Source organism: Schistocerca serialis, chromosome 2 (assembly GCF_023864345.2).
Source record: "Schistocerca serialis cubense isolate TAMUIC-IGC-003099 chromosome 2, iqSchSeri2.2, whole genome shotgun sequence".
NCBI lineage: Eukaryota > Metazoa > Arthropoda > Insecta > Orthoptera > Acrididae > Schistocerca > Schistocerca serialis.
In genome coordinates this window covers 422,835,895-422,848,170 of record NC_064639.1, presented here as the reverse complement: position 1 = coordinate 422,848,170, position 12,276 = coordinate 422,835,895, and the positions used below count along the sequence as shown (strand labels likewise).

General features: G+C 42.0%; 1 protein-coding gene across 1 annotated transcript in view; it reads right to left on the bottom strand.

The window, feature by feature from the left end:
* LOC126455588 (pseudouridine-5'-phosphate glycosidase-like) overlaps positions 1–12,276 on the bottom strand; it is a 135,764-nt gene that overhangs the window by 38,228 nt on the left and 85,260 nt on the right. Inside the window, exon 6 of the mRNA XM_050091346.1 lies at positions 3,950–4,151. Within this exon, the coding sequence (XP_049947303.1) occupies positions 3,950–4,151 (202 nt within the window). The remainder of the gene's footprint in view (positions 1–3,949; positions 4,152–12,276) is intronic.

Below are 12,276 nucleotides of genomic sequence, written 5' to 3'. Positions count from 1 at the left end.
TGGTAATGACTGATGAGATGTGATTAACTTTTATATAAAATTGATTTGCTGGTTTTCATATCATTTACATTTGAAAAAAATGTGATTGATATCCCCTACTGTTATTTCATCACATGAGAAGTAAGGATTATTTTGAACGTGGATTCATTGAAGATGACTAGGGAATGATCCACAATTACATCACATACAAATTAGAACTTATACCTTTTTCATTTTCTTTAATTGTGTGAAACCAGGGCTTTGAGGAAATGTTTCATTGTATTTGTCCAAAACGTTTCCCTTAATGCATACAGATGATTGATATTCATCTTAAAATTAGTGCCTTGCTCTTCTATATAGTGTAGGTATCATATCTGATGGTGGTAATAAGATGTTTTTAAAAATACTGTTTTGAACAGCAGTTTTTGATTAAGTCATCGACCAGTTCATTATATTTAATGTTAGTGTATCCTTTGATTCTCATACATTTCTTCCTCTTCCTGAAATTTTTGTTGCCTTCAGAACCTATCATGAAGACGACTACTTTTCTTGAGAACAGCAGTCATCTGTGTATCTTGGAATATGTTTCTACAATCTATCAAAACAAAATGTTTCTCACTGGGAGGTTCTGCAATTAATTTAAAGCTGCAAGTATAGCTGGGAAGCAAAAGCAGTTCTGCTATGTCATCAGAACAAGACACAGCCAGGGCAAGATCACCACAGGCACAAAGATTCGAGGTAGTGCCAGTCCCATAAAGACTCACCACTTGCGCAAGTTCCATCAGCGGCACTGAGGGTGAAGATATCGACTTCGCCTTGGCCAATTGCCAGCTGAGTACAATCTGCCAATGACAGAACAACAACAGACAGAAGCCTACTTGGATGACAGAAGAGCAGGTCCCACCCATTTGGTAATAGATTATCATCCAGGGCTGACTTAGTCAGGGAACATCGCTTAGTGAACTCTTAGAAGTGAACAGACAGTTGTTGTAAATTGCAATTGCTATGTACTGTGATGTTTACCTATGATTATTTGCACTTAGCCATTGATGGGCCTTTTTTGTGTTATATTACAAGCAGTGTTACAGACTTCACATTTCAACTAGTCACAAAGATAAGTAAACCTTTTAACTAATTTATGTGACTTTGTTACTAATTTGTTGGAGTGTTGTAGGACTTTAGTTCTCTTATCCTGTTATCTGACCTGATGGCATTGCTGCATAACAGTGGCAGGGAGAAATTGTTTTAGTGGTGCACTGCACCAGAAGCCATTTCATGAACTCACAAACTTGGCCCCCACAACAGAAGCAATGAGGCCTTTACAAAACTGGAGAAGAGAGTTTACAAAAAGTTCCTTGTAGCCTGTGCTTGGCCATAGGAATAGGCAACCCACTGTTCAATTATCTGGGCTTTTGGAGCCATTAGTATAAATCTCGACATATTTTGGGAAATTATCAGCCATGCAGCTGCAACAGTACACCTATTTGTTTTGGTTGATAAGTAGAAAACATCTACTACTGAACTTATTTCATTATACTGATAATCTCAATTAGGATATGTTGGCATTCTTCAGAGATTAGGTAAAATGTCCTTCAAATCTATGAAGCTTATACATGATTTTGATTTTAGGGAAGTGTTTAGTCTCTATCTATTCATTTTTTCTTGAAACAATCAGTCAAGATTCTGTAGCACAGCATGGTCAATTGAAGAATGTCTGTTTAGGAGGAATATCGGTATATCCGTAATTAATTTCTGCTTTGAGGCATTAAGCATTTCTGCAGCTTCCACCAAAAATGTCTTATTTTTCATAGAACTCCTAGCTCATCAGCAAGTCCTAACACATTTAACTGTAATTTTCCTACTTTCAAAACTGATTTCCTGTTGCCTCTGCAAAACAATGTGCTTCCAATGTCAATTTTAGATCTTATTAGATCCCTGTATTTTAGCAGTAGAATATTATGATCTGCTCCCCTATGATACTGTTGTAACTGAGCATGATGTGCTGAAATAAGGCTGGATCTTGACTAAGAAATAGGCAATCTACCCCACACATTATATGTGTGAGTCCATTATTGTTCCTATAAATTTAGTTTGACTCTTCACTGGGTACATTTGGTAATTTAATCTCATGCATGTTAGTCCCAGTGGAATCCTTTATCTGCAAAAGTTGACAACAGCAAGCCTTTAGAGACCAACCAATTTTCTCTCTTCGTTTCTTCAAGTCAGCTACCAGAAATATACATACAAGTATCATAAGCATATTGAAGTACTTGAACAGCTCTTGGAAGCTTGGTTCACATTTCCACTGCATAAATATTAAACAGAACTGGCCTCAATAATGATCCCTGTGGAATGTCAACAGTGGCATATTTGGCATACAGCTTTATTTTTTAGGCATAAGAGGACAGTCCTTCTAAAGAAAAATTTGCTTCTACCATAAACAAAACTGTAGGGCACTCCAGTCTCTATCATTCTTTGCCATGATAAGGGAATGACAACTGCATCACACGTCCCTTCAATATTCATGAACATGGACATAACACATTGTCTTTTTCTTAAATGCTCTTTGTATGTCCAAAGTGAGTTATGTCAAACTAACTAAAGTAAAGTGATGTATTCAAAAACTGTTTTGATAGACTAGCAGTATATTATTAGTTTCTAGACATCATTCAAGACAATTTTTAATTACTGTATTTGTTCCAAATTTTTCACAATGCATCGGGTCTGTAATAGTCAGCAGATACTGGATCCTTTCTGTATTTCAGAATTGGTATAATATCCTTTCCTCCAGGAGTACTAGTCCCACAGGATATGCAGAAGAACTTCTGTTATGTTTGAAAGGTTGAAGATTAGGTACTGCCAGATGTAAGGGTGTGAAAATCTCAGTCTAGCACATAGATTTAATCTGTCACAAAATTTCAAATCAGCATACTGTCTGCTGCAGAGTGAACATTCATGCTGGAAACAATCTCTTAGGCTTTGGATAAGCCGTGTCTCTGCAATAGTATTTCCTTTAGGAATGCTAATGCCAAAGGGTAATTTGTGAATTTCGTAAGCTAGGATATTATGATGTATTGATGGAAGTCCAAGGACATGAGGTCAGGTCATAAGCTATGTTTGGATAGCTAAATCAGCAGAGCATTTGTCCACAAAAGGTAAAGATCCCAAGTTCAAGTCCCTGTCTGACACACAGTTTTAATTTGCCAGGGAGTTTGAAATCACTCCAGTGCAGAGTTGAATTTATTCTGGAAACAATTCCTTAGGCTGTCACTAAGCACTGTCTCTGTAATTTCATTTCTTCCAGGTGTGCTAATCCTATGAGGAATGCAAGAGAACTTCTGGGAAGTAGGGAAGGTAGGAGATGTGGTACGGACAGAATTAAGGCTGAGAGGATGGGTTGCGAGTCATGCATGGATAATTCAGCTGGTAGAGCTGGTCTGTAAAAGGCAAAGGTCCTAGGTCTGACTGCTGACCTTGCACACAACTTTAATCTGCCATGGAATATCAACTCAGTGCACACTCCACTACAAAGTGATATTTCATTCTAAAATTGATCCTTTTGTTTTTCTTTTACATCACCTGTGTTGGCAAGCTGAATAATTTACAATTTTTATCTCAATTCAAATTTATGGTGTTGAGAAAACTAATAAATTGTTAAAGAGTCAAAACATGTATCTGCTACCAATTCTATACTTTCTCAACCATTGTCAAGTGCGTGGCATTATGCTAATTATTAGGGGTTCTTGCCATTCCATTCTTCATGATTAGTTAAAGGACTCTGTACATGCTGTAATTAATCTAATCTTGTCTTTTGCAGTCTAGATTATAGTAAACTGATCTCAAAAATGAGTAAACTTCGGTATTATGCACAGAAGGTGAAAAATGATTTAACAACAAACAATAAGCTTCAGACATCACAAAAGACTTTTAAAAATTACTGAATTAACAATAGAAAACGAACAAAACTTACCAGAAAGTGCAAATTCTTCTGGTACAGGAACAGCAAGTAACATTCCTGAATTGAGTTGTGCCCGCAATAGACTATGAAGCATACGGGCAGCTTCTTCTGTTGTTTCAACATTATATGGTGAAGAAAACCCACTGCTGGCCGAGTAAAATGCTGGAAAATCCTTATTCTTGCCGTAAGTAACAACATTTACTCCTTGTGTTTCCTAAAAAGGAAAGGTAAGACAAAAGTTGCTGCAATGTAATAATATATGCCCTATAAAACTCAGTCGAGTGGCAGGCAACAAGGCAAGGGGATGTGCCTGTTACGGTAGAGGTAGCAGCAGCAGCAGTACTTATCTGATACATAGCACTTTGGTTTAGTTTGTGTTTTTTACATATGTCTGTGATGAAGTGATCTGTACCTGTGTCTTTTACAATGCAGATTAGGGTTTAGAAAATTATTGTACATTTTTGTTTTTTCATAAATCTTAGTGCATATCCTTGTGTGAGGCAGCTACCCCGTGTAATTTTCCACTGCCATAAGTCCTATTTCACATCACTGTGTATAAACCCCTTGTTAGTACACAGTGTATAGTTTAGATCAGTGCACTGAAGTTTGTATACTCACTTCCTGTAGCATCATATTCAGGACTGATCACGGTCCTCTGGTTTGGAGCAGAGTGGAAAGTCCAATAACTCTGTGATGCTACCAAATGAAAATTTCTTGACCTCCACTATTGGGTGCAGAGCTGTATGCTTCCCCTTAGTATGTCAATCAGGCTCTACATGCAGGAAGCTGCTAATAGGGCAGTACAATATGTGGTGTGCATATGATGGTTTTTATGTTAGTTACCCCCACCCCTTGATATCAGAGACAAACTGAATGCCAAATTTAAGGTTACATTGGCCACAGAATTCTCAGAGAATGCTCATTCTCATAGATCAGTTGTAGGAAAGGTTAATGTTATAATATCAAGTTTAACACATATATTTCAGAATGACACAACACATATAAGTCACAGAGTAAGTTGACAAGCAAGACATGTGTATATGTTAGCATTCGAATGAGCACTGAGTCCCAGTCTAGCGGCCGCTGCTCGGCTGGCCGCTTAGGTGGCGCAGCTGCTGCATGACTGGCAGACAGCGCCGCATGTAGAGGACGCGCGTAATTGCGCGGCGGCGCTTTGAGTGATCGGCGAGTCACAACACTTTTCCCCCCTTTGAAATTGTTGCACTGGTCTTGATGGAGATGTCCTGGAGATGGCTAATGTCCATAGGCGTTGTGTGACTCGCCGTAAAGTCTCGAGGAGGAGGCTTCTCATACGGACGGAAGTGTCCCCGATGATAACGGGTCGAGATGACAGGAGACATAGGGGTCGAATCTGCTGGGGCCCCATGCACCAATCTGCCTGTTGCGGCAAGTCCAGCTGATATGATAGGAGACATGGGCGATGTGTAGGCATCCATTGGAGGAGGAGGCGAGTAGATTTGCTCTGACAGAGGATGGTCATCCGGTTCCTGCATGGGCACGTCTCCTGGTGGCATCCGTTCTTGTGCTGGCATCACGATGACGGTGAGAGGGCTGCGTTGTGAGTATTGAGAGATGCCAAGATCCCAAGCATCAGGTAGAGCCAAAGGTGGTGTAGCGGCATTCGGAACAGGTGTTGCTGGCACACGAGGCTGAAGCTGGTCCGAATGACACACTGCAACACCCGTGTCCATCTGGATTTCATACAGGCGTCTGCCACAGTGTCTTAAGATGCGGCCCGGGCTCCATTTTGGCCGCCTGCCATATCCCCGTACCCAGACGAGGTTGTCGGCAGTGAACTGGCCAAGTGAAGGCACCGGCAGCCATGAGGTGGAAGGCCGCAGAAGATGAAGTAGCGTGCGGGGCTGTCGGCCATGTAAGAGCTCAGCCGGGCTGTGGTCGCCCATGGGGGTGAAACGGTAAGACGCCAGAAACTGGAGAAGCGCATCATCAGCAGCAGAAGAAGTCAGAAGTTTCCGCATCTGAGCCTTAAATGTGCGGACCAGTCGTTCAGACTCACCATTGGACTGTGGATGGAACAGCGGGGCCGTGACATGCATAACGCCAAGACGAGCACAAAAATCCGCAAATTCGGAAGAGGCAAATTGCGGACCATTATCAGTAACAAGAGTAGAGGGGAGGCCTTCCAAAGAAAAAATGCGGGCGAGAGCACTGGTGGTTGCCACGGTGGTAGGCGACGTGCAACGGACAATGAAAGGAAAGTTAGAGTAGGCGTCAATTACGAGGAGCCAATAAGTACCTAAAAAGGGTACCGCAAAGTCAGCATGAATGCACTCCCAGGGCTTCTCAGGCAAAGGCCACGGTGACAAAGATGACTTCGGGGCAGTGGCCTGTGATGCACAAGGGCCTCAGGCAGTGGCCATGTGTGCTATTTCAGAGTCGATGCCAGGCCAGTACACATGACGACAAGCCAGAGATTTTGTGCGAGACACACCCCAGTGCCCTTGGTGAAGGAGGCGCAAGACCGAAGCACTCAAAGACGCAGGTACCACAACACGCAGCGAAGCATTGTCTGTGGAGAGGAGGATAACACCATCCCTAACCGTGAGGCTGTAGCACAAAGCGTAGTAGTTCCGCAACGGATCAGAAGTCTTAGCGGACGGGCGATCTGGCCAACCCTTCTGAATACAGCGTAAAACCCAGGAGAGGGTAGGGTCAGAACCCGTAGCAGCCGCCAGCCTGTCCCCAGTGATGGGGAACCCGTCCACAACCCGCTGCTCGGCAACATCCAGGTGGAAACACAAAAGTTCGGCCCTATCGAATGCCTGATCAGGACCCATGGGAAGGCGAGACAGAGCATCAGCATTCGCATGTTGAGCCATTGGCTGGAAATGAATCTCATAATTGAAACGAGACAAGTAAAGAGCCCAACACTGGGGGCGGTGTGCAGCCTTGTCGGGAAGTGATGTTGATGGATGAAACAAGGAAACAAGTGGTTTGTGATCCGTAACAAGATGAAATTTTGAGCCATAGAAAAAAACACCAAACTTATGAAGAGCATAAATAATGGCCAAAGCTTCTTTCTCAATTTGAGAATACTTTTGCTGGGGATCCGTGAGCGTTTTGGAGGCATAAGCAATGGGTTGTTCCGAACCGTCAGAAAAACGGTGCGCAAGGACTGCACCGACCCCGTATTGGGAGGCGTCTGTGGCAAGAACAAGATGTTGGCCAGGTCAATAAGTAGCCAGGCATGGGGCCTGTTTCAGCATAGTCTTCAATTTCTGGAAAGCCACTTTGCATGATGCGGACCAGTAAAAAAGCACGTTTTTATGCAACAGGCGATGCAACGGCTGAGCCACCGAAGCCGCAGACAGTAAAAACTTGTGATAGTATGCTATTTTCCCCAAGAAGGCCTGCAGTTCCTTAACAGATGTAGGGTGAGGAAGGGCATCAATCGCAGCGACAGTTTGCTGAAGCGGACGAATACCATCCCGAGAGAGTTGAAACCCCAAGTACGTGATAGATGCCTGAAAAAATTGTGATTTCTGAAGATTACACTTAAGACCGACAGTCTGTAAGACATGAAATAGTGTGCGGAGATTTTGAAGATGTTCTTCAGTGGTGGAGCCAGTGACAACAATGTCATCCATGTAATTGATACACCCAGGGACAGGGAGCGATAATTGTTCCAAGAATTGCTGAAAGAGAGCAGGGGCGCTAGCAACCCCGAATGGCAAGCGTTGGTATTGATAGATGCCGAAAGGCGTGTTAAGGACCAGAAACTGCCGGGAAGCAGCGTCGAGAGGAAGTTGATGATAAGCTTCTGATAGGTCAATTTTAGAAAAATACTGGCTTCCAGCAAGTTTAGTGAACAGTTCTTCAGGAAGGGGCATAGGGTAAGTGTCGATGAGGCATTGAGCATTTACAGTGGCTTTGAAATCGCCACAGAGACGAATATCACCATTTGGCTTAGCAACGACAACGACAGGAGAGGACCACTCACTGAAAGTGACAGAAAGCAAGACCCCTGAAGTAGTGAGACGATCCAACTCCCATTTTACCCGACCACGAAGGGCCATAGGAATGGGCCGAGCCCGAAAAAACTTAGGTCGAGCAGTGGGTTTGAGCGTGATATGAGCTTCAAAGGCGTTTGAACGGCCTAACCCAGGAGAAAAAAAGGGACGAAAATGTCATCGACAAGGAATCCAGTTGAGCATAAGGAATAGCATCAGAGACAATATTGACAGAGACATCTATGGAGAACCCAAAAGCGCGAAAGGCATCAAAACCAAACAGATTTTCTGCATTGCTCTGGTCGACCACAAATATGGGAACAGTGTGAACGATGGATTTGTAAGATACCTCAGCATTAAACTGTCCCAAGAGAGAAATCTTCTGTTTATTGTACGTCCGTAATTGCCGAGTGACAGGTGACAGGAGTGGAGAACCCAACTGAAGATACGTCTGAGAATTAATTATAGTGGCAGCAGAACCGGTATCCACTTGCATGCGAACATCTCGGCCAAGGATTTGGACAGTGAGGAATAACTTCCCTGAAAGGGAAGAAGTGCAATTGACAGACAACACAGAATCAGAATCAGCGTCATGTTCATGAACATCATGTATGCGGTTGGATTTGCAAACGGAAGACACATGACCTTTCTTTTTGCAATTGTGACACACAGCCCAACGTTGGGGACAATCCTCGTGTGAATGTTTCGTAGAACACCGCGGACATGAAGGAAGTTGCCAGGGGTTTTGCTGCAGTTTCTTAGCAGGTTGTTTACGGCTAGGCCAAGGCTGTGCGTGGGAGCGCACTGCAGCCACGTCGGCCGGCGGGGACGCGCCGCACGCGTCGTCAACAGCGCACAGAGGTTGTATTTCCCCGACATCACCCCACGCCTCTATTTGCGCCCCAGCGGCGCGAGAAATTTCAAAAGACTGCACAATGGAGAGAACTTCATCTAGAGTCAGATTCGCCAACTGAAGGGCACGTTGCCGAACTTCTTTGTCGGGTGCCGACCGGATAATGGCATTCCGTACCATGGAATCGGCATAGGATTCTTTGCGAACGTCAGTAACAAATTGACACTTTCGACTGAGGCCATAAGTTCAGCACCCCAAGTGCAATAGGATTGATGTGGCTGTTTTTGACAACAATAAAAGGCAACAGGAGAGGCTACCACATGCGTTTGCTTTTGAAAATAGACAGACAGAAGTGAGCACATTTCAGCAAAGGACAAAGACACAGGATCCTTCAAAGGAGCCAATTGCGACAACAACCGATACATTTGAGGTGAAATCCAGGAAAGGAACAGAGACTTGCATGGTTGTTCGTCTGTGACATGAAATGCCAAGAAGTGCTGTCGAAGACGTTTTTCATAATCAGACCAGTCTTCCACCGTCTCGTCGTAAGGAGGAAAAGGAGGTATAGCCAATAACAAGAAACGCCCCACATTTGACGCCGCGGCGAAATTGCGAATCGCTGCTGTTAGAAGCGTTTGCTGTTCAAGGAGATTTTGCAATAGTTACTCGACAGTAGCCATGGAACCCTGTGGGTCAACGGTGAAAAGGAAAAATCCACTACCTCGTCGCCAATTGTTATAACGTCAAGTTTAACACATATATTTCAGAACGACACAACACATATAAGTCACAGAGTAAGTTGACAAGCAAGACATGTGTACACGTTAGCATTCGAATGAGCACTGAGTCCCAGTCTAGTGGCCGCTGCTCGGCTGGCCGCTTCGGTGGCGCAGCTGCTGCATGGCTGGCAGACAGCGCCGCACGTAGAGGATGCGCGTAATTGCGCAGCGGCGCTTTGAATGATCGGCGAGTCACAACAGTTAATATGAGTATTCACAGAAAGGTCTCAGAATTAGTATCGGTTATTAAGCATTGTTATGCCCAGATAGTATTAGGAACAAAAGTTGGTTGAAATCATAAGTGAATAGCAATGAAATCCTAATTTCAGATTGGAATATTTATCATAAGGATAGGTTGGATAGGTTAGCAACCAATGGTGGTGATGTATATATTGCAATAAGGAATTTGATAATATCTAGGGACAGATCTCGAATATGAATTAACCTGGGCGAAGCCGAGCATCAAAAGTCAGTGAAAAATGATAATAGGATTCTTTTTAAAAATCACCTGGGTCAGGAGATGTAATACTAGAGCACTTCAGAGAGAACTTACAGATTATATTTAATAATTTTCCTGATCATTCTGTTGTAATGGGGAGTGACTTCAACTTGCCAGGTATAGTTTGGGTAAGCCATGCTATCAAAATTGGTGCCAGGGACAGGGATTCATGTGAGAGACAGTTACAGGATGAACACATGAAGGTTATGTCTTGGATGTCCTAGCAACAAACAGACCTGAACTTTTTGAATCATTTATCATAGAGAAGATATCAGTGATCATAAGGCTATGATAACAATTATGGCTATGGGTTTTATGAGGAGTGTTGAGAAAGGAAAGAAAATATTTTTGCTTTGCAAGACTGACAGTATACAAATTGCAGAGTATCTGGGTATTCATTATCAAATATTCAGTGACGAGAATGACGATATTGAGCACAAATGGAAAAAATTAAGAAGCACTGTTCAATGTGCCTTACACAAACATGCTCGAGCAAGATCTTAAGGAATGGGAAACACCCACCATGGTTTAATAGCCATGTTAGAAAAGTGCTACATAATCAGAGATAGTTTCATCTCAGATTCAAGAGAGATCAAAACCTAGCTGACAAATAAAAGCTGAACAGAACAAAAATGAGAGAAGCATTCAATGAATTTTAAAGTACAATTCTGTCAAACAATAAAAAGCCTAAGAAATTTAGGTTTTATATAAAATCAGCAAATGGTTTGATATCATCTATTCATTCACTCAGTGAGCATACTGGCATCAAAACAGAAGATAAAAGAGAGAAGGCCAAAATACTGAATTTGGTCTTCCAAAATTGTTTCACAGCAGAAGATTGTGACACAGTCTCTTCTGTCAATCACTGTAGGAACTTTGAAATGGAAAATACTGAGATAACTGATTGTGGGATAGAAAAGCAACTGCAATTGCTTGGTGGTGGAAAGGCATCAGGACCAGATGAGATATCTGTAAAATTCTACAAATATTACACAAAAGAACTTCCATTTCTTCTAGCAGCAGTTTATCACATACTGCTGGAGCAATGAAGGGTACCTAGCAACTGGGAGGAAGTGCACGTCATTTCCATTTTCAAGAAGGGCTTTACGATAGATGTGCACAACCGCAGTTCTATATCCTCGATATCAATCTGCTGTAGAATTATGGAACATGTTTTATGCTCAAGAATTATGACATTTATGGAGAATGAAAATCTCCTCTATAGAAATCAACATGGATTTTGCAAACAGAGATCTTGCAAAACTCAGCTTACTGTGTTCTTCCATTAGATCCATGCGCTGTAGACAATGGTGCTCATGTTGATGTCATATTCCTTGACTTCAGGAAGGCATTTGACACCGTCCCACACTGGTGTTTAGTGAAAACAATATAAACTTATCAAGTATTGGACCATATCTGTGACTGGATTCAAGACTCCCTTATAGATAGAACTCAACATGTCACTCTTAAGGAAACAAAATCAACAGATGTGAAGATAACTGCAGGAGTTCTCCACGTAAGTGTGATAGGACTGTTACTGTTTACAATGTATATAAATGATGTGGCAGAAAGTGTTGGATGCCCTGTTCACAGATGATGCAGTTGTCTGTAACAAAAGTAGCAAAGCCAGAAGACCGTATCAATTAGCAAAATGAGCTGCAGAGCATTGACAAATGGTGCAGGTTCTGGCAGTTAACACTGAATATGAATAAATGTAACATACTGTGCATACATAGTAAAAGAACTCCACTATTGTACAACACTATTGACAACAAACTGCTTTAAACAGTAGCCACAATAACATATCTGGGTTTAATTGTCTAGAGTGTCCTTAATTGGAATGACCACATAAAACAAATAGTAGGAAAAGCAGTTGTCAGAATAAGATTAATTAGATTAGATTAGATTTACTTTCATTCCAATTGATCCGTAGTGAGGAGGTCCTCCAGAATGTGGAACATGTCAGAAAAACAACAATACATGACAAATATTTACAACTAAAACAAATAAGCTAATGTCCCATTCCACAGGTCCCAAGTGGAATGATCATCATTTTTAATGAACACTATATGAAAGAGTCATTTTACACATACTAATGCACTGAATTTAAAATAAAAAAGTTTTTTTAAATTTATTTATAAGGTAATAAACATGTAATACAACTACTATAATACTTATTTACAATGAACACATTACTGCACTGAAATGGTGCAGAA